General features: G+C 44.6%; 2 protein-coding genes across 2 annotated transcripts in view; one reads left to right on the forward strand and one right to left on the reverse strand.

Moving 5' to 3' along the window:
• TNFSF4 (TNF superfamily member 4) overlaps nucleotides 1–27,703 on the reverse strand; it is a 109,890-nt gene that overhangs the window by 78,265 nt on the left and 3,922 nt on the right. The window lies entirely within an intron of this gene.
• Nucleotides 12,193–13,278, forward strand: LOC148540802 (uncharacterized). The gene has a single exon (XM_088482383.1). The coding sequence runs from the start codon at nucleotides 12,193–12,195 to the stop codon at nucleotides 13,276–13,278; it is 1,086 nt and encodes a 361-aa protein (XP_088338509.1).

Raw genomic sequence — 27,703 nt, forward strand, 5'->3', positions numbered from 1 at the left:
AAGTACAAGTATTTGCATTTGTCCGATTGCTGCTTATCATTGCAACTGTTCCAACATGACCACACTGGTAAATATTGCTAATTGCTGTGATTTGTGGCTATAAGGATTGTTACTTTTTAGGGCCCTTAATACCAACAAAGATATAGATGACTAAATAACAGAGTGCTCAAACCTCTTCACATGCCATAATCACAATATATTAACTGAGAATTAAAATATTCAGAAATATGTCACTAGTACTCTTTAGAGTTTCTTTTCACTTAAAAATATGCATTTTTGCCAGTCTCATATTATACGTATTGTCTGATCCAATCATACTTCTGTGACATAGACTTGGGACAGAGATACTCTTAACGTGCCCCATAGACCATGGCGATTCCCTGAGCACTTAATGTCATCTCCTGAGGCAGCTCAATCTTTAGCGGACGCCCTGGCTTTCTGATGACCCCCAGGACCATCAAAGATGTCCTCTATGGCGTGGCCATTCAAACAGGCTCTCGACTTAAGAGGCAATACATGCTCCAATAGTCTGAATTTGAACTAAGCTTAAAACAAGTTGAGTCTTTAATTAGGGCCCATCCCTCCCGCCTCTTTAGAAGGGAGCTGGTTTCTATACGAAATCAGCTACAAAAGCTGTTTTTAGTTCATATGAAATCTGCTCTAACTAAACTCCAACCAAAATTTTACAATCTAGGGTATGTCAGGCAAGTTTCTAGCATGTAAGTTGCATAAGCGTCAGGCCAGAAATAGAATAGAATATATTCTAAGCCCTGATAATAAGAAATTGATGATTACCAACGCTGTTGCTAAATATTATACTGGGTTATAATACTTAGCAAAATTGCCAAAGCTTTTGCTAAATATTATAGATTGCCAACGCTTTTGCTAAATATTATACTGGGTTATATAATTTACATATTGATGGCACTATGGTGCAGTCATCTGATGCTTCTATATCTTCTTTTTAGCAAAACCTTGACTTTCCTCATTTGTGGGGGAGTCCCTGGTTGCCATAAATGTTGTGTGGGCAGAACAAGAAACTCTTTAAAGCGTTGCCTGTGGGGAAGGCCCCTGGTCTGGATGGTTTTACTAATTAATTTTATAAACATTTTGCAAACACTGTTACTTCCATACTTACATCTTTGTATAATTGTGCCTCAGGCCAGGGTGCCTTTACTGCGGAAAAGCTAGAAGCTCAAATTATTAATTTACCTAAATCAGGAAAATATCCCACTTCCTATCCGAATTTTTGTCCAATAGCTCTACTTAATTCCGTCATTAAAATTTACGCTAAAATGATAGCCACTTGTTTGTCCCCTTTGATTCCTCAGTTGATCCATCCAGACCGGTGGCAGATAGGCATTGGACAACACTCGTAGAGTTTTTGATCTGGCTGAGCTGATGTTGAAGCGACGCAAGGAGTTCATTCTCCTTTCCCTGGATGCTGAGAAGGTGTTTGATCGCCTTCATTGGCAGTTTCTGTATGAGACATTTTTGCTCTTTGATTTTCAGGATACAATTTTGCAATCTATTAAGGCTCTCAGCTTAAGAGGCAATACATGCTCCAATAGTCTGAATTTGAACTATGTTTAGAACAAGTTGAGTCTTTAATTAGGGCCCGTCCCTCCCACCTCTTTAGAATGGAGCTGGTTTCTATATGAAATCAGCTACAAAAGTTGTTTTTAGTTCACATGAAATCTGCTCTAACTAAACTCCAACAAAAATGTTACAATCTAGGGTATAAGTCAGGCAAGTTTCTAGCACGTAAATTGCGTAAGCGTCAGGCCAGAAATAGAATAGAATAGAATCTAAGCCCTGATAACAAGAAATTGATGATTACCAACCCTTGTGCTAAATATTATACTGGGTTATAATATTTAGCAAAATTGCCAATGCTTTTGCTAAATATTATAGATTGTCAATGCTTTTGCTAAATATTATACTGGGTTATATAATTTACATATTGATGGCACTATGGTGCAGTCATCTGATGCTTCTATATCTTCTTTTTTGCAAGACCTTGACTTTCCTCAATTGGGGGGGGGGGGGGGGGGAGTCCCTGGTTGCCATAAATGTTCTGTGGACAGAACAAGAAACTCTTGCTGTCATTAAAGCGTTGCCTGCGGGGAAGGCCCCTGGCCCGGATGGTTTTACGAATTCATTTTATAAACATTTTGCGAACACTGTTACTCCCATCTTTGTTTAATTTAGCCTCGGGCCAAGACGCCTTTCCTGTGGAAAAGCTAGAAGCTCAAATTATTATTTTACCTAAACCAGGAAAATCCTGTCTGAATTTTCGTCCAATAGCTCTACTCCATTCCGACATTAAAATTTACGCTAAAATGATAGCCACTTGTTTGTCCCTTTTGATTCCTCAGTTGGTCCATCCAGACCGGTGGCAGACAGGCATCGGACAACACTTGTAGAGCTTTTGATCTGGCTGAGCTGATTTTGAAGCTACAGTATGAAAGGAGTTAATTCTCCTTTCCCTGGACACTGAGAAGGAATTCGATTGCCTTTATTTTCTGTATGTGCCATTTTTGCTCTTTGGTTTTTAGGTTAAAATTTTGCAATGTATTAAGGCTTTATATAGCAACCCTATGGCCAGGGTATTTAGTAATGGGTTTTTATTTTCCTCTTTCCTCATTAGGAACGGCACTAGACAAGGATTCCCCCTCTCTCCCTTGATGTACATATTAGCTATTGAACCTTTTGCATCTGCAACTAGAAGCTCCACATTCTTCCCTGGTGTGGATGTTGGCCCAACCTACCACAAATTATGTGTTTGCAGACGATATTCTTTTGTTTGTAACCAGTCCGGATACCTAATTGCCCATCCTGCATGAAATGATAGATAGATATAGTGCATCATCTCTATATAAGTTAAATACTACTAAGACCGAGCCACTGCCTTTTAACAAATCAGGCACAGTTTTGTCTCATCTACAATCCCAATATAGTTATAAATGGAAATCGGACTACCTCCATTACCTTGGTAATAATATACCAAATTGCCATGATAACTTTGCTAAGATAAATTTTGATCCGATCCTTAAACATATAGCACAGTTGCTGAACAGCTGGTTGGGTTTTGAGGTCTCTTGCTTGGGATGTTTCGTGGCATTTAAAATGATGGTGCTGCCGAAATTAATGTCCTTTCTTAATCCCAAAACAACACCTAATCCGGGCTCGTAAATTGATAGTGTCCTATTGTTGGAAGGGCAAAGCACCACGGTTATCTTATCAGTGTTTGACTAGGCCTAAAAATCAAGGGGGGGGTTGTAAGTTCCCGACCTAGTTGTAGTGTATATCAGTCTTAGTGCTTAGTATCCAAATTAGTGACTGGTCACTCCCCCCAATACTATACCGTGGGTAGATTTGGAAAGACCAATGCTTTCTTATTATCCCTTGGTTGATTTAATATGGACACCGAAGCAAATGTGCCCCTTATCAAAAGATACATCTAGGGCAGTTTTAGATTTTCTCAAGATGTGGGATGATATGTTGTTTAAGTATAAATGTCTTAAATTGCCAGCTAAAACTGTATCCATGGTCGCATTCTCTTGTCTAATCCCAGATTTATCTGTAGTGGCCTGGTGCTCCCAAGGGATTGCAACCATTGCAGACATTTTGAGCACTAACTCACTCATCCCATTTTCACAAATACAATCTCAGTTCCATTTACCACTCGGTGAATTATTTACCTATTTCCGTATCCGGCATTGGGTGGCTAGTTTTGTCAAAGTGAACGGCTCTTGAGAGTTGCCCATATAAGATATTTTAACTAAAATAATGAGAGGTACTGTAACTCTAAGGGGCTTATTGGCTTCCGTTATGCCCTTTGTTTTGGAGTTGGTTCAGCAGTTAAGACCAAGGGGGTCATTCAGACCCCGTCGCAAGCACCGATGTGCTCGCAACCGGGTCGATGGGTAGCCCTGCGCATGCGCAGCGGCCGCACTGCGCATGCGCAAGCCCCAGAGCGAGAGAGAAACTCTCTCGCTCCGGAGCTTGCTACAAAAGGGCGGCTGTCGATGTTGATCGAAAGCTCGCCCCTTTTTGTAGGTGGGTCGGGAGGGTGGTTTCCAATTTTGTGGGCGGCCACACTGACATCATCAGTGATGTCAGTGGGGAGCTTCCTGCTCCATCAGAGCAGAAAGCTCCCTGGGGCTTGCGAGTGCCCAGATCCAACCTTAGAGTCTGGTCGCAAGCCCCAATGGTCGCGATGGTGATCACCATCGCGACCATCACCCTGGTCGCTAGCTAAGCTGTGGGCGGTAACCCACAGCTTACCTAATGACCAGGAGGCTGCACCAAAAAACAAGAAGCACCCGCCCTCATTCAGAGAGAGCGATCGCTTCTTGCGACCACCTCTGAATGAGGTCCCTAGTCCCAAAATCTCCTGTCCTGCCTTCTATTTATAAGGTGATTCATAAGGTACAAACTTCCTGATGGAAACAGTAGATGTTATGTATTTTATGTCTGCTTCCTTACCACTGATGCAATGGTATAAATGGCATGAATATGTAACTGACGGTAAGAGTGTGGATCTGCTGCTTAGGGACATGCCTTTATCAACATAAGCTCTCTACATTAATAACCTTCCATTCTAGTTCTGGTATTCATATCTGTAGCGCCTTCTGTTTTGTCTATTATTGTATTTTTATTCTTATGCTCTGATAATTGTAATGTATAGTTTCTGTATATGTGGTCCCCATCTCACCCTCACTCGTCCTTCTCTTTTGTATCCTCCCTTTAGTTTTTTTGTTTTCCTTTATTTCTTTCATATTGTTGTGTGATTTTTATACAAATTATTGATGGAAAAAAATATGCACTTTCACCAGGAGTTTCCACATTTGTAATCCCTATTTTTGTTTCATATTTTTTTCCCAAGAAAATCACTGTTTCCCTTAACACTGCACTGCGCGACTTACTTTTGGATTCATTTGCGGTGCATACATTTTTAGTAGATAATAGCCACTTAGGGCTATATTTACTAAGCAGCCGGTTTTGAAAGTTCAGATTTTCGACAGTAACAATAATGTCAGGACATATCGGCATTTTGTACATCTCTGGACCAGGCCCTGTTTATGCAGTTGAGTGATTATCGATAATCTGTACATGCCTCTGAGTCGCAATGTAGTTGCGTTAAGTTTTATTTTAGTTGTCGCTTGCACTAAGGATTTATTCGCAAAGTGAGTGACAGACTGGGACAGTTTGTGAGCAGCAACAGGGGGTGGCGGAAAAAACGCAGGCATGTTGTGACCTTTTTTGTGGCGTTTCTCAGCCTGTGACTGCAATCCATACTTGCCTACTTCTGGAAAAGCATTTCAGGGAGATTGTGAAAGCAGCACCTATGAGCACTCATTAAAGTGGACGTGTACTGCTACATCTGAGAGGTGTCTCATAAAATTGACTTATATCCAAATGTAAATGAGCCCCAAAGCAGTTAGTAATATCTACTTGTTGATGAAACGACACTGATACTTATTAGAAAATATATGTAGCCATATGGATCATTGTGCCTTATAACCAATGCAGGGAAATTATACTAATAATCCCATTTGTATGTATACTCATATATCTCGCGTGTTGCAATGTAGCGGTTGCGGCACTTGCTTACCAGGAGGATTCAACACTACTACAGCTGCTCTATTGAGCATTTGCCTAGCAGGACTTGCGGATCACCCAGCCAGAAATTGGTATTGTCCCAACACAGGCATGCTGGGGTTAGGAGCTGTTGGAGGACTTCTTGCCCAGCAAGCCCTACCCGTTACACGCATAGCGGGACTTGCCGATCAGCTGACCTTCAGCGCACACCTTGCTTGGAATTATCCAGCGGCCGGAGCCACTACATTGCAACACGCGCCTGGGGCAGGAGTCACTGGAGGACTTAATGCCCAGCAAGCCCTGCATGTCTTTTATCAGCGGTATATGCCGATTGTGTCTGCAGTCTTCATTAGAAGATTAGAAGAGCATACCATTTAGTGCCTTCGATGTGTACATCATATCTACATCATTGTATCCCGTGAGATATATATCTATTTGGATACTACTTTGACATAATTGTGAACATCTCCATGGGACCGTATGTATATTAGTGTGGCCACGCTTAGAGCACCCTATATTGTTTACTAAGAGATCAAGTGAATTCTTGCATTTTATATTAATAGCTGGGACGCCAGCATTCCTTTTATCATTTTATTTATGTTTAACTACAGTGTTCTTTATCTAGTTGCAATTGTCGCTACAATATTTATTATCATCTGGAGTTTTTAGCGATAGGATTGTGATTATTTATGTGCAATTATTTGTTATTAAATAGAGTATTTTACTGATACAGTCTTCCTTTCATTTGAACAGAGAGCACATATAACATTTGTATTGATACCAACCATTACCATCCACCTTGCGCAGTAGCTACACAGACAGGGAGATTACTACTATTTCAGGGAATCTCCATGACAATCAGGGAGAGTTGGCAAGTATGCTGCAATCCCATATGCAGTAAAAATGGTACCATCCTGTGTGACCACTAAATTACTCAATGTTATCCCGGCAGCTGCGTCATTTGCATATCTTTGCTCAGCCGCTGCATACAAATTCGCACCTGTGGCATGATTAGCGTACACCTCAGAATCAGACACATAGTACAGGACCTCTCGTACACCCCTCCCACTGATTAATAATGCACTTGGAGCCATTTAAACAGGAACATGTGACCCATACGAGAGGCATGTCTGTTTCATGATATTGTCTCAAAAAAGCAGAAAAATGGGTTAATTGATGTGGGACAGTAGAGGTGTTCTGCTATGTTATTTGCTACTTTTTTGGGCTTTAGGATGATGTCCCCACTTGTTCATGCACTTCACCCAGGTCTCGTGTTTAGGATTCCTGCTACTACCCATTTACAATTTGAATTACGTGATTATTGGGAGCGCACTTCAAGGATCAAGATGCAGTGTTCACAAGTTCTAAGCCACAAATTAGTTCTATAGAACTCACATCTAATTGTACTGAACACTAAGAGGTATATTTACTAAAGGTCGATTTTGTGATTTTGGTAGTTTTGCAAACTGACCATTTACTAAAGTCAAAATGACCAAAAACCTAACTTTAGAACATCGGACCAATATTGTTACATAGACAAGAATAGAAACCGGAGATTTATTAACCATATGCCTGGCATGGTCGCATTTTTCTGACCATACCAGGCAGTGCTTTATCCGATCTGGTCGCAACAGTCAGATAAACAGCGTGGGCAGCAGCAGGGAGAGAATCTTCCTGCAGCTGCTGCTCTCAGAGGGACCTTCCGGTCCCTCTGCTTGCCTGCACCCTCCCCAGTCTTTGCGATGCTGCCGATCACTGTTGCTAATCGGTCAGCACAAAAGTACCCCCCACCCAGCGGCTGCAGAGATTAGCCGCTGCTGGTAAGAGTTAAATTAACCCCCCCTCACCCCCAAGTGTGCCTTGTGCCTCAAGCCGCGGTGAAAAGGAAAGTCGCGATGGTCGAAATGTTGCCGATGTTCCTGATGTTCCGATGGTGGTGTTCCGATGTTTCAAAACTAGATTTTTTACAAATAATTACAATGTTTTATTTTTTATATGAAATAATTTTGGATAAGTTGAAATTAGGGGTGTGCACCGGCCACTTTTCGTGTTTTGTGTTTTGGTTTTGGATCTGGATCTTTCTTCGTGTTTTGGATCTGGATTGGTTTTGCCAAAACCACCCTTCCGTGTTTTGTGTTCTGGGTTTTGTGTTTTGGATCTGTATTTTTTTTAAAAAAAGCATTAAAACAGCTAAAATCACAGAATTTGTGGGTTTTTCTGCTCCTATGCTATTATTAACCTCAATAACCTTAATTTCAACTCATTTCCAGTCTATTCTGAACACCTCACACCTCACAATAGTGTTTTTATGTCCAAAAGGTTGCACCGAGGTAGCTGGATGACTATGCTAAGCGACACGAGTGGGCGGCACAAACACGTGGTCCATCTAGGAGTGACACTGCAGTGGCAGACAGGATGGCAGTTTGAAAAACTAGGCCCCAAACAGTACATAATGCAAAGAAAAAAAGAGGTGCAAGATGGAATTGTCCTTGGGCCCTCCCACCCACCCTTATGTTGTATAAACAGGACATGCACACTTTAACAAACCAATCATTTCAGCGCCAGGGTCTGCCACACGACTGTGGCTGAAATGATTGGTTCGTTTGGGCCCTCACAAAACAAGCTGGCAATTAATCTGTTCCTGCACAAACTGGCTCTAAGGAGGCAAGATGTCATCCTTATCCTCCTCATCCACCGATTCCTCACCCTCTTCAGTGTTGTGTACATCCTCATCCTCACAGAGTATTAATTCGACCCCGCTGGAATCCACAACCACAGGTCCCTCTGTACGTTCTGGAGGCTGGTCTCCCTGGAAGAGTTGATAATTCATTTTTATGAACATCATCTTCTCCACATTTTGTGGAAGCAACCTCCTACGCCTTTCGCTGACAAGGTTCCCGGCTGCACTAAACACTCTTTCGGAGTACACACTGGAGGGGGGCAACTCAGGTAAAATAGAGCCAGTTTGTACAGGGGCCTCCAAATTGCCTCTTTTTCCTGCCAGTACATGTACGGACTGTCTGACATGCCTACTTGGATGTTGTCACCGATGTAATCCTTTAACAGACAGACGCACGCTTGTCGCTGCAGCTTTGAGGATTCAGGTGCGGCTACAGCCCACACAATTCACAAAGAGAGAAAAAAAAGGAATTTTTTATTTTTTGTGGAGCGCACTTTGTCTGTTAAAGGGTGGTGTAACCCCCAAAGTGCGTTGCAACCAAAATAAAATAATCTTTTTTTCTGTGTTTGTGTGTGAAATGTATGCGCAGTAGCCGCACCTGCATCCACAAAGCAGCAGCGACAAGCGTGTGTCTGTTTGGCAACACTGGGACAGTATAGGGTAAACAGAACACTTCATCACATTCGGAGGCTTCACGGGGTCTGGTGACATCCGGTACACACTCTGGATACCCCCCGTGTATCTGAGGCATGCCCGACTGAAAAGGGGCATGGCATAAATAAAGGGCATGGTCTCACGGGGGAATCCCAATACCATCACTCCTGGGGCAGTCCAGCATCACTATGACAGGAGCCGGGTGCTGTCACACTGCAGCACCTGGCTCCTGTCACTGCAGAGTAGCTGGCATTTTGCCGGCATTATGGTGTTACCCCCTCCGAGAGTGACACCCGGATGCGGTCTGCACCCCTCATGATGCCACTGATTTCAATACAGCTGGGAAGGTGAAGGCTGTCATGAAAGTGCTATAGCCTAGAGAAGAGGGCTGTGAGAACAGGAGGAAGGAGGACCTGAGATATAGTTAACGATGGCAGGTGTAGAAATATATCCCTAATACTGTGTACACATTTTGTGCTTCTATAATGTCTCAAGTCACAAAAGGAAAGTAATATTTTATTAGGCATTAGGTGTATCTGGCTTGAACATGTGGCAAACAATATGCAGGAAGGACCAGTGTGGTGTTGAAGATTAGCTGAATTTAAACAAAGCAAACACATTAAAACCAGATACAGTAGTACTTCTAACAGTCCTTTAAGATCAGAACAGTTTAGAAAGCAACACCAGTGCCTTACTACCATAAAGGGTCAAACACTTCTGGTTAGAGGGCCTGATTCAGCTCTGCGAATAGAGGGCCTGATTCACTACGGATCGCTATTGCAGTTGCGATTACGCATGCAGACCCACAGCAAAAATATGCTAATGTTTGCAATTGCTATCAGAGCCAGAACTAGACATTTTAGTGCTGTGCCAGAAAGCGTATTGGTGCCCCCTATGTTAAATAGAGACAGTGAAGCACATCCAAGAAAGGGGCATGGTCTCACTGGGAAGGAGCATGGCCATACAATAGTACCCCTAATTCAAATTACACCACACAGTAGTGCCCCTTATTCACCTTACGCCACACAGTAGTGTCCCTTATTCATGTTATGCTACACAGTGGAACCCTTTATACACATTATGCCGCTCAGTAGTGCCACTTACACATTATTCCACACAGTAATGCCCCTTCAACATTATTTCACACAGTAGTGCACCATATACACATTATGCCACTCAGTAGTGCCCCTTACACATTATGCCTCACAGTAGTGTGATACCCCCAAAGTATTTATTATCTAAAATATACAATGTTAACAGGGATAATCTGTTTGTGAATACAGTGATGTTGTAAAAATGAATAAAAATGCAAATTTATGTATTTACACAGTAAGGAACTTGGAAATCTGCCATATATATATATCAAATGCACGATTATTTTGATGATCTGCTAGTGAATGTATGTAAATATGTTAACCCCCCTCTCCGGGGAACAGTGGAGCGGACCCCTGTACGGGACAAGTTCAAATAATTGGGCACGCGGAGAGCTACGGGACATTCCAGCCGCTACAGAGGGGAATCCTTTCCCTCCCTTTAGAACTATATAACTGACCTGTCAGGAGAGCGGTGCGTGCGGTCGGCGGGAAGGAGCCCCGCACGCGACCCCTGGATATATAAGGAGCACTCGCGGGGACAGCCGGGTAATCTGTGCCTGAGGTAAGGCAGTGTAAAGAGGAAACCACGGTACTTACCGGTGAGGAGGGGACTGTGTGGTGTGAGTTGAGCCCACCGTACAAGCAGCGGAGTCTCCCTGCAGTCGGCAGGGGAGAGGAGAGGCTGCGGACAGCCTAGGGAGCCATGGAAGTCTGATTGGAGGAGGTCGCACCAGTCGGGCGCCGCCTCCAAGCCTGCCCCGCACAGTGAGTGACAGCCGGGGAGCCGAACGACCGATGCGAGGGCAGTAATAGGAGGAAGCAGAGGCAGAGGGTGCCGCCCAGAGATCTTCCCCCGGGGCTGGTGAGTGACAGCCGGGGAGCTAAGAGACTGCTGCGGGGCGGTGATAAAGGAGCGGCCTCAGTAGTGGAACCGCCCGTCTTCTGCCCCTATTTGCAGTGACTGACAGCCAGGGGCTGGAAAGGAGGAGGGAGAGCTATCCCTGTCGTGGAGTGAAAGAAACGGAACAGGTCTGTGAGATACTTACACATTGGCACTCCTACACTATCTGAACTGCCTAGTATATGCACCATAGTGCAGTGCCAGCTAAACTTTAGTTAAACCTTGCCCTGTTCTCTCAGAAGGGAGTGAAAGTCAATAGATACTCCGTTCTTGGACACTTAAGCAGGCTATACTCTAATCCCCGCAGTATCCGCTATTATACCCTGAACTATAGACCCCCACTCAGCGAGAATAGTAGGAAAGGACTGATTTAATACTCTCGGCTAATGTCAGAATAGAGTGGTGTCGTGAGAAAGATACCAAGGGCAATTCGGCGGACAGAATAAATCCTGTGACTGCAAATAAAAAGTGTCAATGCTTGACAGGGATAGCAAAGAATATATATATATAGCTCCGCAGGGCATCGTACATAAGTTATGGTGAGAACATTAAGCGCATTTACCAATTCCTCTCCCAATATACAGGGAAAAGCTGTTACAATTTGACTCTAACTGTGTTTAACAGGATACAGATTAACAACTCCCCAGGGAATTGCATAATAGTAAATGTCGTTGGCAGGACAGTCAGCGAATCCATCCAATCGTTAGATTTGCAGGACTTTGTATTATCTAAGGATCCATAAGTTTCTCTTAAATAAAGCTACACGTCAACCCGGGCACCGTTTGCAAACACCTCATCAAATAGTTACTCATATTGCATGCATAAATAATGATAATCTATTAATTGTTTTGTGCACAAAATAATAGGGTAATATTGTGTCTAGGATTGACTCTGCATATTGAGAATTGTTAGTTTGTATATCCAGTGAATTAACCCTTTTTCTAGTATACGGATCCGAGTTCCAGAGTTCCAGTCATAATAAAAAAAAACGGATCAGAGTGTTTTCTGTTTCTTATAAAAAAAAAGTGTCAAATTTACGGTGATGTCATTATCTAAATGTGACGTTGCTAAATTGCATTTGTCTTGTTCTGTATAATCTCTGTTTGGATTAAATTCAATTTGGGTGAAATACATTTGCCTATATTTAATACTTATCCCCTGGTCGTAGACCCTACACAGCGCAATTACCCAGCCTATCACTGTCGACAAGTGTGTTTACAAATTTTGGCGTCATACGAACAGGATACGGGCGAGTCATGTCTTCTGATGACGAACAAGCTGTGGGAGACTCATCCAATGCTCGGCCAGCCATGGCTAACCTTAACCCAATTACCCTGCCCTATTATTTTGGCGCTCCGTGGCTTCCAATTTATAATGGAGATCTTCAGGGAAGGGAGGGGAATACATTAGATGAATTTAAGACCAAGATGAAATCTATGTTTCGCCTGTACCCCCTCAGTGAACAACAGCAAGTAGAAATATTGATTGGGCAACTCAAGGGTGCTGCCCTCCGAGAAGTTGCTTCATGGCCACGTGAGGAAAAACAAAAAATAGATCAAATTCTGAAACGGTTGAGGACCACGTTTGAAACCAGAACCATTTCTGAGCTAAAAATGAAGTTTTATGGGCGAAGACAGCGGGCAGGCGAGACGCTCAGGGATTATGCTCTGAGTCTACAAGAAGCTTTAAAGGCAGTACAAGCAGTGGATGATCAAGAAATAGGAAATGCTGATGAAGCTCTGATATCTCAGTTGATTGAAGGGGCCAATAAAGAAGGAATCCGAAGTCAGCTTAGAATGCTGAGAATGCAATTGGAGAATCACTCATTCCTCGATTTTAAGGAAGCTGCTATAAAAATCATAGGGCACTGTGCGGGGAAAGAAGTCTCTTTTCCCGAAATGCCTGGATATCAAGAAACATCTAATGCTATTGGGAGTGAAGGCAACAAAATAGGGAAAGAATCAACCGTGAGGGATAAAGTAATTCAGAGTGCCCAGTTACCTACTCGAGATCCGATGCAGGTCTTACAAGATCAATTAGAGGGTCTAACAATGGAGTTAACTGAAATGCGCAAAGAAATGCGCCAGCTGTCTCGGCAGAGGTCTATTGATTCCTCCGGATGGAGAGGAAATTCAGAACGGAGGTGCACCAGTAGTGAGTGGTGGGAACCACCTCGTGGAAATGGAAGAAGAGCTACTGATCAATTCGATTCCCAAGGCCGACCTATCTGCAGGAAATGTGGAAGGAGCGGGCATATTGAACGAAACTGTAACTCCGCTGAGCCTTTAAACTCCAACACCCTGAGGATGGGGGCCGAGCCTCGGGGGGTACCGGTAGCTTAGATCCCAAACCGGAAGAGTGGTGGCCCCGATATGTTGGACAGTGCCCCATTATCCCAATCATCATCAACGGCGTAGAGACTTTCGCCATGATAGATACGGGGTCACAAATTACGACTATACAACTTTCTACTTACAAACAACATTGGGAAACAGGACAACTTCTGTTGCCTCCGCCAACCTGGCTGCAACTCATCGCCAGCAATGGGCTGGGAATATCCTGTGTAGGCTATTGGGAGGCTAGCGTGAAAATAGGACAGACTCTACTTCCTCAGCAGGGATGTTTGGTGACCGAAACAAGTGACGCCAAAGTGGCTCCTGTGATTTTAGGCATGAATATATTGCAAAATTGCCCTGAAGAATTAGTTTCCATACTCAGGGGAGAGTTAGCCAAGGTGATTCCGCCAAGCCAGCAAGTTCTACAGAAAGCCATTAAAGTCCAGCAGGGGCATCAGCGATTGGCTCAGAACAAGGGAGCCGTTGGAAAAGTACGATTGACTGACAGCAAACCTGTCAAACTGCAACCAAATTCTGAAACCATCCTGTTGGGTAAGGCCCGTTCGGGACCCAGTGGGCAGGAATATGAAGCTTTGATTGAACCATGTGTGATAGCTGCTCGGAACGACGTGGTTGTGGCCCGATCCATAGTTACTGTAAAAAATGGAGTCCCTGTTCGAGTACTCAATCCTCACGGTCACACAGACAAATTATATCAGAGTCAACCGATTGCTAACCTTATGTGGACCATTTTTCAAGATGTATTAAATCCCATTTTAGTAGTAAATCAAGAAGAAACATCTGCAGCAATTGAGGCTGAAATAGAACAATAACCCATTTGGTGGAAGGAGCTGCAAATTGGGAACATCAGTACGCCGGAAGATCAGAACAAGGTGCACTTCAAGTAGCTCAAGAGAACTCTGAAGCTTTTAGTAAAGACCCGAATGACTTGGGAGTAGTTATGAAAATTCAACACCGTATTTTTACTGGGGATAGTCCTCCTGTCAAAGAAAGACATCGGCCGTTGGCCCCAGGATTATACCAGCCAGTACGACAAATGATAGAAAACATGAAGGCCACCGGAATTATTCAAGAGAGTCACAGCCCCTGGGCGGCTCCAATGGTCCTTGTACGGAAGAAATATGGACAGTTCCGCTTCTGTGTGGATTACCAGAAATTAAATAACCTCACCCACAAGGACGCGTACCCGCTGCCCAGGATTGAAGAATCCCTCGCTGCTCTAGAATCAGGCCAGTACTTTTCCACTCTGGATCTGATGAGTGGATATTGGCAAATCCAAATGGCCGAAGAAGACAAAGAGAAGACTGCCTTCATCACCCCAATGGGACTATTTGAGTTCCAACGAATGCCTTTTGGATTATGTAACGTACCAGCAACATTCCAACGGGTGATGGAGCATTGTCTAGGTCACAAGAATTTCGAAACTGTTCTCCTGTATTTGGATGATGTCATCATTTTCTCAGGATCCTATACAGAGCATCTTCAGCATCTTCGGGAAGTTCTCCAGAGCTTGATCAGATATGGACTTAAATTGAAGCCTTCAAAATGTAATTTGCTCAAACCTGAGGTCCACTACCTGGGTCATATTGTGAGTTCCACCGGAGTCTCTCCTGATCCAGATAAGCTTAAAGCCTTGTTGGATTGGCCAATCCCTCAAACGGTGAAGGACATACGAAGATTCCTTGGTTTCATTGGATATTACAGGAGATTCATTCAGAACTTCGCTCACATCTCGGCTCCACTTCTAGAGTTACTACGAGGAATTCCCAAAGAGCAATATCACAAGAAAATTCTTATCAGTTGGACTATCGAAAGACAAGAGGCATTTGATCAATTGAAGAAAATTTTAACTGAAGCACCCTTGTTGGCATACCCGGATTACACCAAACCTTTTCGGTTGTTCACCGACGCCAGCAAACAGGGTTTGGGAGCCGTCCTATCTCAGGTTCAGGATGGAAAAGAAAGAGTTATTGCTTACGCTAGTCGGAGTTTGAGGAAGACGGAAAGGAATGATAGCAATTATAGTGCATTCAAGCTGGAATTCTTGGCCCTTGTATGGGCTGTAACCGAGAAGTTCCGCGATTATTTGGCCGCCACACCTTTTGTTGCTTACACCGACTGCAACCCCTTGGTCCATCAGGAGACTGCTAAGTTGAGTGCGTTAGAACAAAGATGGTCCTCCCGACTGGCCAACTATCGCTATCGGATAAAATACAGGAGTGGTCGCAGTAATACAAATGCCGATGCCCTGTCCCGTTTACCATTCTCCGAGGAATTGGAGGAAGAGGAAGACCCATGGGAATCAATCGAAACCCCCAGTTTCAGCGCTGCTCACACTTCATCTGAACAACATGCTCTGATGTCAAGCAGAGTTGAAACTTGCACAGGGGATGCTGGACAAGAGGAACTAGACTGGGCGGAAACACAAGATGAAGATCCATGTCTGCAAAAATTGAAAGAATTAGTTGGTAGACAATGTGGACTAACTAAGCTGGAAAGACAAATGGCGGACCCTGAACATGCTCAACTTTGGCGACAAAGAAACCGACTGAGACTACATAGAGGTGTGCTTGTCCGTCAATACATCAATCCAAAAACTCATGAGAATATGAGACAGCTAGTGGCACCCCGAGCGAAAGTCAAGGATTTGTTACAGGCCTATCACAACCAGTCCGGGCATTTTGGGTGTCAGAAGTTGGAGAGAAATTTGCGACAGAGATTCTACTGGGTTAATATGAGGAAAGATGTGGAAAACTGGTGTCAAACCTGTCCCACCTGTATCTTACGTCAACCTGTTTTGCCAACACAAAAAGCATTACTCAATCCAATAGTCACTCACCAACCTCTAGAACTTGTTTCGATTGACCATGTCAAATTGGAACCCAGTCGAATGGGATATCAATATGCCATTACCATGATTGACCATTTCACTAAATTTGCAGTGGCCCTCCCAGTCCGGGATCTATCAGCAAAGACCACCGCAGAAATCTTTTGGCATGCTTTCGTCAGACCCTACGGATATCCTGCTAAAATACTAACCGATCAAGGCCCTGCATTTGAATCGCAACTTTTTCAAGAATTATGCACCCTGTACAGATGCAAGAAAATACACACCACCGCTTATCATCCACAGGGAAATGGTGTGTGTGAAAGAATGAACAGAACTCTAATCAATATGTTGAGAGCAGCACCCGTTTCACAGCGATTTGAATGGCCCACTCTGTTAGCCGAATTGATATTTGTCTATAATAATACAGTACATGGGTCAACGGGGTACACCCCCTACTATTTACTTTTCGGTCGACCTGGAAGATTGCCAATGGATGTACAGTTAGGACTACCCAAAAATGCTGATCTTTCCTTCAATTCTAACATGGAATGGGTCGAGGATCATCAGCAACGGTTGAAAATGGCCCAAACCATTGTTCATCAACAAATGGACCATGAAAGACAACGGCAAGAAACATATTATAACCTCAAAGCCCAAGCAAAGCCTTTCAGTGTGGGCGACAGAGTTCTCCGAAAGAATAACATACGGCGCAGCAAGCTGGATCTGCAATGGGAGTTAGTACCTTATAGAGTGACTGAGATCCCTAATCCTGAAATCGCAATCTACCGGATAGTTAGAGAAACTGATGGCACGGAAAAGGTGGTTCACCGGAACCAACTTAAATTGTACCTTGTTCCAGAATTGGAAGCCAGGCCAGTACTATCAAACCCGGAAATTACACTAACTCAACCATCGGACAATGTCCTAGAGATGATGTTGAGCATGTACTGGCCAGTAGTTTCCGACTCTAGACTTTCACTATCCCATGAACAGTTGACCGACGATAGCCCAACATTGGAGGGGGAAGCAACCCTCGCACTTCCTAGCTGCAGATGTTCCAAAAGAAGTAACAAGGGGGTTCTTCCCATAAGATACAGGCAATAACCTGTTTAATGACTGTTTCAACTTACTACCTTAAAGTTAATAAATGTATCGGTTCTGTTATTGTTGCTACAAATTTAGCTAAATGTTCATGATTGTGCAAACAGTTTGTTTAAACTTGTTAGAAAAAATGCTCAGTAACTGCTTAAAAGTATCAAATTAAATTGTATCAAATGCACGATTATTTTGATGATCTGCTAGTGAATGTATGTAAATATGTTAACCCCCCTCTCCGGGGAACAGTGGAGCGGACCCCTGTACGGGACAAGTTCAAATAAGGGGGCACGCGGCCAGCTACGGGACATTCCAGCCGCTACAGAGGGGAATCCTTTCCCTCCCTTTAGAACTATATAACTGACCTGTCAGGAGAGCGGCGCGTGCGGTCGGCGGGAAGGAGCCCCGCACGCGACCCCTGGATATATAAGGAGCACTCGCGGGGACAGCCGAGTAATCTGTGCCTGAGGTAAGGCAGTGTAAAGAGGAAACCACGGTACTTACCGGTGAGGAGGGGACCGTGTGGTGTGAGTTGAGCCCACCGGACAAGCAGCGGAGTCTCCCTGCAGTAGGCAGGGGAGAGGAGAGGCTGCGGACAGCCGAGGGAGCCAGGGAAGTCTGATCGGAGGAGGTTGCGCCAGTCGGGCGCCGCCTCCAAGCCTGCCCCGCACAGTGAGTGACAGCCAGGGAGCTGAACGGCCGCTGCGAGGGCGGTAATAGGAGGAAGCAGAGGCAGAGGGAGCCGCCCAGAGATCTTCCCCCGGGGCTGGTGAGTGACAGCCGGGGAGCTAAGAGACTGCTGTGGGGCGGTGATAAAGGAGCGGCCTCAGTAGTGGAACCGCCCGTCTTCTGCCCCTATTTGCAGTGACTGATAGCCAGGGGCTGGAAAGGAGGAGGGAGAGCTATCCCTGTCGTGGAGTGAAAGAAACGGAACAGGTCTGTGAGATACTTACACATTGGCACTCCTACACTATCTGAACTGCCTAGTATATGCACCATAGTGCAGTGCCAGCTAAACTTTAGTTAAATCTTGCCCTGTTCTCTCAGAAGGGAGTGAAAGTCAATAGATACTCCGTTCTTGGACACTTAAGCAGGCTATACTCTAATCCCCGCAGTATCCGCTATTATACCCTGAACTATAGACCCCCACTCAGCGAGAATAGTAGGAAAGGACTGATTTAATACTCTCGGCTAATGTCAGAATAGAGTGGTGTCGTGAGAAAGATACCAAGGGCAATTCGGCGGACAGAATAAATCCTGTGACTGCAAATAAAAAGTGTCAATGCTTGACAGGGATAGCAAAGAATATATATATATAGCTCCGCAGGGCATCGTACATAAGTTATGGTGAGAACATTAAGCGGAATTACCAATTCCTCTCTCTGCCCAATATACAGGGAAAAGCTGATACAATTTGACTCTAACTGTGTTTAACAGGATACAGATTAACAACTCCCCAGGGAATTGCATAATAGTAAATGTCGTTGGCAGGACAGTCAGTGAATCCATCCAATCGTTAGATTTGCAGGACTTTGTATTATCTAAGGATCCATAAGTTTCTCTTAAATAAAGCTACACGTCAACCCGGGCACCGTTTGCAAACACCTCATCAAATAGTTACTCATATTGCATGCATAAATAACGATAATCTATTAATTGTTTTGTGCACAAAATAATAGGGTAATATTGTGTCTAGGATTTACTCTGCATATTGAGAATTGTTAGTTTGTATATCCAGTGAATTAACCCTTTTTCTAGTATACAGATCCGAGTTCCAGTCATAATAAAAAAAAACGGATGAGAGTGTTTTCTGTTTCTTATAGGGATGTGCAGGCTCGGATAGGTTCGAGTTTGCACGTGGAGTTCGGATTTTTCCCTCCAAAAAAACGGAACTCAGAACGAGGCAAAACGTCATCTTACATGGACGAACATCATCATTCCTGGTCTTTTGTCCAGGAATGATGATGTTCGTCCATGTAAGATGACGTTTTGCCTCGTTCTGAGTTCCGTTTTTTTGGAGGGAAAAATCCGAACTCCACGTGCAAACTCGAACCTATCCGAGCCTGCACATCCCTAGTTTCTTATAACAAAAAGTGTCAAATTTACGGTGATGTAATTATCTAAATGTGACGTTGCTAAATTGCATTTGTCTTGTTCTGTATAATCTCTGTTTGGAATAAATTCAATTTGGGTGAAATAAATTTGCCTATATTTAATACTTATCCCCTGGTCGTAGACCCTACACAGCGCAATTACCCAGCCTATCACTGTCGACAAGTGTGTTTACAGTAGTGCCCCTTATACATTATTACAAACAGTAATTCCCCATGCAGTTACAGGGAGCAGGAGGAAAAGTTACAGGGTGCTGATGTATCACACTTGTATTGTGGGCAGTTACAGGGTACTCGGGGATAGTTACAGGATGTGGGGGTTGCCAGTTACTGGATGCAGGGATTCAGTTGAAGGTGGATGCACTTATAGTTTGCAGGGTTGGGAGTTACAGGGTGCAGGGGTAGGAGGTCACATTACAGGGGTGGGAGTTGCAGGATGCAGGGGTGTCACTTGCATGACGGCAATAACAGAGTGCAGTGGGGGCACTTGCAGGGAGTGCAGTGACAGGATTCAAGGGAGGAAGTTACAGGGTACAGGGGTGTCACTTTCATGGAGAGCAGTAACAGGGTGCAGGGGTGGCAATTGAAAGGGGTGCAGTTACAATGTGTAGTGGGGGCAATTGCAGGGTGCAGGGGGGGAGTTATAGGATTATAGGGTTTCAGTTGCAGGGGGACAGTTACACTGTGCAGTTACAGTGTGCAGTGAAGGCACTTGCAGGGTACGAGGGTGCAGTTGCAGGGGGTGCAGTTAGAGGGTATCACTTGCATGGGGAGCAAGGGATAGCAATTAGTGGGAGTGCAATTACAATATGTTGCAAGGGCAGTTACAGGGTGCAGGGGGGCAGTCATGGAGTTTCAGTTGCAGAGGGAACAGTTTCTGTGTGTCGGGGTGGGAGTTCCAGGGTGGCAGTTGCAGGGTCCAGGAGTTGTAGTTACAGGGTGCAGAGGTCGAAGGTGCATGTTTCATGGGTGGAAGGAATAGGGATGGGGTATCTGTGTACAGTCTCTCATTCCTAAATCTCAGCACCACCACCCAGCCCTGCACTACCCCTCCACCCTTCTTTGCTCCTCCTCTACCTGCTGAGCAGATCAGGAGGAGGACAATAGAGGGAACGGAGCTGGACATGATGCTCCTGAGTGGTGGTGGCCGGAGGAGCTTTGTGTTGTGAGAGGACAGGCTCCTCCCGCAAGTTCAGGAGCTCAAAGCTTCTCTGCACTGTGGGCTGCTCAGCTGCTGGCAGGCGCTGGCACCAGTTCCTGTCATGCAAATAAGGTAGGTGAGTGATGTGAGACTAAGGGACAAGGGCAGAGCCTACAAAATTCAGCCCATAGTCCGGCCGGCTTTGCAATTAACTTCCTGGTTCCCCGCCAATCTGCCCCTGTCAGTGAAAAGGAGCCGACAAACGCGCCGTTAGTAACAACTTACTAGCAGGAGTCCGACAAATGGACATTGTGGAGGTGGCTGGTTCCCCCCTCAGAGCACCCTACACTCTGTGCAGCGGCACTGGTCGCACTGCCCTAGTTACATCCCTGATTGCTACGCCATCTCAGCACAACATAGGGACGCCCACTTCCCCCAACTCACATCCGTAATACATTGCAATTCTGCGAAACCATCGGTATCATCATATACCACCGGAGCCTCACGTACAACTGCTCAAGTTCAGACCTTACTCAGAAATAGCTAACCTCATCGCACACAGTGGGAGCTCAGGCTGCGTATGTCATCGCAGTGGATAATTTATGCACGCCCCTATAACAGCATTCAAAAGCACTGACATGCATGCGTTATGCCAACAACCCCCCCGTCAACACTCCCAAACTCTCACCTCCTGTCAATCACTCTGCGATGGGTCCTGCATAGTGTCTGCAATCGCAGTGTGATCACAGTGAGACCTTCGCCCACTGTGATGCATACGCATGCGCAGAATGCAACAATCGGACATCTGCATGCGTAATTGCAATTGCGGTCCGTAATGAATCAGGCCTAGAGTACGATATTGCAAGTAACTGTGAACCTGGACAAACCATGTTGCAATGCAAGGGGAGTAAATACATATATTTTGGGCCTGATTCAGAGCCGTTCGCTATTTGCGGTCGTTCGTTCAAAAACAAGGGGTGGCTATTCAAATGATCCGTTCGCAAATTGCAGTCTGTTCACACCTCTAAGTCTGAACGAGCGAGCAAAACATACGCTCGTTTATTTGATAAAAACGCCCCCCTGGCCGCACGCACCATACGCATGTCCGTTATTTATTAGATTAATCGAGTACATCGAACAGGATATGAACTGCTCGCTATTCTTGTGGTTGGTATTTTCAACCACTATTTTGCGAGCAGTTCTGAGTTAAAAAAAACCAAGTGACGTGGTCAATGACGCTGCTGTATTAATTATGCACACCCATAAAACGCCCGTTTTGACCTTTAAGCACGCCTGCGTTCGGATCTCCACTCCCCGTTTTCAAGCACCTTCCCCTGTTACCACCCACATACGCCTCATTCTGTCACTCAAAATAGCAGGCACTCGCTATATTGCGTACAAACGATTTTCAGCCGCACTGACTGGTTCGCGCATGCGTACTAAAAACCGTACGCATGCGCAGATGTGCGAACATCGTTCGGAACGAGCGTACTGCCGCTAGCGAGTGGCTCTGAATGAGGGCCTTTATTTGCATGTGGGATAAGTACTGACTGTTTCTGCATGTAGACCACAAACAATGCACAGCTTTATTTTTACACTGCAATTTAGATTTCAGATTGGACACTCCCCTCCCAAATCTAAATCTCTCTGCACATTTTAACTCTACCCCACCTGTAGTGCAGCATGGTTTTATGAAGATGCACAGTTCTGATTGCAGACTCCTGATTATCAGGAATCTGCGCGTGCGCAGGACCCATTCTGCAGGTGTGCAGAATGGGTCCTGTGTAGTCGCACGCAGACCCTTCAATGCTTCTGCCTGACAATCATTTAAGGGGCTATGCGGGGGGTGGGGTCGACCACCGTTCCCAGAAACAGGAGTGTGTCAGCCCCGTTTTCCTGGAGTGGCAAGGCCAGGATCTGTGTTGATCGATGCAGTGTCCTGGGCTCGTAAGCTGACCAGCCTGAGTAAGCTGAGGCTTACTCAGCTGGCTGGCAGCCCGGTGCCGTTGACCATTGAAAACCGATGGTCGCAGTGCTGGGATCGCAAATGAAGCATGGGGTGTCATACACCTCCTGCTGCATTTGCATTATTGCAAGTACGTAATTGCAAAAATGCCTGCGTGCAGCTTTACAATTGCGATCCTTGCTGAATCAGGCCCAGAGTTTGCAGCTACGCACGGTGTAGAGGGATGCTCAGCTACCCCCTAGAAACACTAATAGAAAAGAATAGATCTTCCTGGCACAGTTGTACCAGGTAAAAAAAGGATAAGAACACTGTATAAAGCAATAATTTTATTGTTACATATGTAAAACAATTCCTCACCTTTAAGATGATGTATTCATGCATATATATCAAATTTGTGCTATCTCCAAATAAGCTGCCTGACTTTCATGAATCATTCCAAATGGAACATATCCTTTCCAAGACACATTTTCTTCATGAAACTTAAAGAAAGGTAACGTGTGTCAACCTGTACCAGCGCTTGGCATCAGTATACTGTAAGTATAAGTTCTTGCTCACCCTAATTATTTCTGCATCAGCTTTGTGTAGGGCTACAAAAACTAACAGGCTGCTCAGCAACAGGAACAGGGAGAGAGAGAAAGTACTAACCAGTGTGCCTCCCGTGACTGCATGTCCCTGGGTGCAGAGTCTGAACACAGCACAGGTTTTCACCAGTGACTCCTGCAAGAGGATTTGGTCTCTGTTGCTGTGGTTTGTGACCCCCAAGTAAGCACCAGACAGGGCAGATGTACTAAGCTTTGGAAAGTTATAAATTGGAGAGTGGAAAACCACCAACCAATCAGCTCCTAATGTGTCATTTTTACCAACCAATCAGCTCCTAATGCATAAGATGATAGTTAGAAGCTGATTGGCTGGTGGTTTATCACTCACCAATTTATCACTTTCCAGAGCTTAGTACATCTCCCTGACGTGATAAGGAAGCTGTGAGTGGGACACCAATGTACTAGAATACAGAAGGCAGAGACCTAGCTAAACTATATGGTATTAGGTAGGTGAAGAGTGATCATTGGTCTGGGGTCAGAGAAGGAGATATCAGAGCAAACAATCCATATTCAGAGTAGGTAGCAGATGAGGACAAGTCCAGAAACAGACTGAAATCAGGATCAGAGAAATCAGAGTAGTCAAAATAGTCCAGCTCAGTAAAAGGAATCTTCAAATAAGTAGCAGCAGGTTCAGACACAATCCCAAGGAAAAGCAATATCACCAGCACTGGATGTGTTCACTTCCTGCCTTATATAAGCACAGCAGGGGCATTTTAAAAGAGAAGGGGGCCCGTGTGCAGCCTCCATTTGGGCCCCCTCCTCTCTGACTGCAGCACTGAGCGCTGTAGATTCTGGCTTCATGCCAGAATCTACAGTGCATGCGCGGGTCTCCGGGAAAATGGCGCCCGCGCCTACTATCCCCGGTGACATCTTTTCTGCGCATGCACAGATCACTGGGAAAATGCCTCCTCCGTTTTCCCAGTGAGTGTTTGCTGTTCTACAGTGCCGGTCCGGCGCTGCGGAGCAGCACTTCGGTGATTGGCAGGGAGGTAAGTATAATTGACTATGGGTGCAGGGTGTGCGGTGTGGGCCCCCTGGACCCGGGGCCTGTGTGCCCCGCACACCCTGCACGCACAGCCAGCAGGAATTGGCTGTGGCCAGTAAATGGGCGGAGATCTAGGGAGTGATTAGAAAGATCAAATATTCTAAAAGCAAACACTAAACAAACTACATCCTTGCAGATCAATTGGATTGAGAGTGAGTCACAAGTTACTGAGATCAAATCCCAAGGAGCATATGAGAATCTTTTATTGTGCATCATTCTCTAACAACTGCAGTACAGATATAGATCCAAACCTTTGTTTAAGACAGTAATATATTAGGCAGCATTAAATTAAATACAGAAATTAAAATGTAAAGGATCATTAATAATACGACTCAGTTTAATCATCCCATTAAGATGTGCAAGAGTCTTTTTTTATATTATTGCCAAACTGATACAGCTTGTACATTATGATGTAAATGATAAAAAAGTGTCTTGGGAAGAACACTTCATCTCTAATGATTCATGAAAATCAGGAAGCTTGTTTGGAAACATCACAAATTATATATAAGTATATATATCTATATGTGTACCTTATTTTTTTCCTCTTGTTTTCCATTTATCCTTTAACCACTTGCCTTGCATGGTTGCATTAGATGCGACTGTCAGAAATTACCCGGGGTGGCTGCTGGAAGATCGGGAACATCTGAGTCGGCCCAGTGGCCACGTTTTGTGCATGCCCAGAACTCAACAATCGATGGCTATACCATCAATGGTTTTCTAATAATAGTTTAAAACCATCTGCCATTGATGGTACAGCTATGGATGGCCATCACTACAGTATACCATACACATTGCTATATTTATGATACACTGTGTTTAAAAAATAAAATAAAAACGTGTTGTATAGCTGTTCTTGACCAACAAATTCTGAGCGTTTTTTGGAAAACATATTTGCGTACAGTACATAAATGGAAGTTAATTTATCAATTCACTCTGCAAGTGTTACAACAAACACACACAAAGACCATCAGCACTCTACTGTGAACCAGTAAAACAGCTGATATTCTATTTTTATATACTTTAGAATGTAGGAGCCTGATCAGTTACACACACATGTCAATATATGATAAGTCACGTTATGTATGTCAAGTCACCTCTACCAATACAGAGGATCTACTATAACAATAAACAATTAAAGTCCATATATTGACTCACATGTTTATGTGTTTTTTAAACAAAGTTACTCTAGGAGCCTCCAAAATGGCAATAACAGGACCAGAACTCCCTGCCAGCTGCTGACCTCATGCATGCTATCAAACAACAATACAGAATTGGAAGGTCCTTAATCAATTCATAATAAGTTCATATCAGGTGCTGGAAAGGGAGGCGTACTCTCTAAATGTGGCCCACACAGAAAAATCTCCAAACAGTTATGGAATTTGGCAGAATTGACAGTATAAAAAAATAATCCAACCAGTTGTGTAATAGTACAGTTTATTAAATATAAAAAGGATTATTTTTGGTTGTAAGTATTAGAAAAAATAAGTTCAGAAAGTTCAAATATTGACAATTATATTGCATATAAATATTAGTACTCTATACAGTATATTAGTGATGTATACCCCAGATGCGTGATGTAGTTATCATCCTGGCGGTCGGAATGCCGGCACTCAGAATACTGGTGCCAGAATCCCGAAAACAGTTGGAATCCTGGCACCAGAATCCTCACCACTGGCATCTCAACGGTATGTATTAGGGTTAAGGGTAGGGTCAGGTATTGAGTTAAGGTTCGGCACTAGCGGCACTAGCGGAAGGGCTAGGCTGCTGGAGGAAGAGTTAGGGTTAGGCTGCAGGGAGGAGTGTTAATGTTAGCGGTTAGGACACTTACCTAAATGGGTCAGGATTCTGACTGTTGGCATGCTGCTGTCTGTATTCTGACCGCCAGCATCCTGATCACCGGGTTTCCATGCCCAACCCCCAGATGCCCATAGATATCAGCACTGCTGATTGGTACTACATAAAATATATTCTGGATGCGCTTGAAAGAAATTAATGTCTATTCTCCTTTCATAAGTATAAAGATGAGACGAATGAGGCAATAAGAATGACATGTTTAATACTAAGGAAAGTGACTGTTGACCTTATTATTATGATATAACAGAATGTCCTTTAATCTATACATATTCTCTCAATTGTTTACCGTAGACAGTCCTGGACTCAATGGTGAGGCACCTGCTGAATACAGAGTGAGCCAACCCTGAGGCTTTGCAACCCCCTTGAGCCTGGGTAATGAATAAGGCTGAGATCCCTGGAGTGGCAACTTTGCCACCCAATATAAGGGAGGGACCTACAGTAGGTCACCAAGATTCCTGCCCATTTATAAAAGAAAAAAAATACAAGCTCTATGTGCGCTCCTGTGCGCCGACATCGGGGTCGTTCTGTCGGCCGTGCATGCACGGCCAACATAGCGGCCCAGCTGCCGACGCCAGGAAGGTGCATGGTGCAGGTGAATGATATATTGGGCAGTCGTAATGCAGTGTGTGCCAACCACCCAATAGATCATTCAGTCGTACCATCGGGTGTCGCATTGGCGGGTCGCACACAATGGCCCTCATACAGAGGCGCTTGCAAAATGCGAGCGGTCGGTCTAAATGTGGGCGGCCACTTGTGTTTTGAAGTGTGGCCTCCTGGTCGCTAGCTAAGCTGTGAGTTACCACCCACAGCTTTAGCGACCGACCAGGTTGATGATCTTGGCAACCGCAAGCCCCAGGGAGCTTCCTGCTCCGATCGAGCAGGAAGCTCGCCACTGACATCACTGCTGATGTCAGTGCGGCCGCCCACAAAACTGCATGCGTTCCTTAAGGAACGCCTCAGTTTGTGAAACCACCCCTCCTCCCCGCCTACTAAACGGGGCGAGCTGTCGATCAACATCGACAGCCGCACCATTGGTAGCGAGCCCCGGAGCAAAATAATTTTTCTCTCGCTCTGGGGCTTGCGCACGCACAGTGCAGCTGCTGCACGTGCGCAGGGCATAAACATCGACCCACTTGCGAGTGCTCAGGGCTTGCTAGTGGGTCTGAATAAGTTCCTATGTTTTCAGTCTGTGCATGCCTCGGAGTCACCCTGTGCATTCTTCCCGATGGTTACAGCTCTAAGACCCAGATCGAAATTGGTGGTAACAACAGGTTGGCTGGCACTGACCCTCTATAGGGCTGGTGCAATCTTCGATGGTGCGACCAATGGTGTGCCTTAATACACACAGTAACGGATTAACATTGCAGCTAGTGGGCAACTCAGTAGAAAGATCATCATACTCTGCATTAACATAAAGATGCAGTGGTGGCTGCGGCAAATGATGCAGTCACAGTTGCAACTGTGTCCACCTCTGAATCAAGTCCTTTATTTCTTTAAGAATTAAGGTGCAAACACACTGGGCGACCTAGCAATTCAACGATAACGACCAACGATTTACTTTGAATTTCCTGGCCTCTCTGGTGAACGATATCGTTCATATATAGTGAGTGATATTATGACAGATTTTACAAATGATCAATGATATCGTCGCCGATAGTGCAAAGAAAACAAGATGGAGGAAAGGGAATGTACTGGGAGTGGCAATAAACCTGAACCACTTTGATCGTTTATCATTTAAAAAAAAAATGACCGATATGAACGAATTACTC

Source organism: Taudactylus pleione, unplaced genomic scaffold (assembly GCF_031769625.1).
Source record: "Taudactylus pleione unplaced genomic scaffold, aTauple2 ptg000017l, whole genome shotgun sequence".
Lineage (NCBI taxonomy): Eukaryota > Metazoa > Chordata > Amphibia > Anura > Myobatrachidae > Taudactylus > Taudactylus pleione.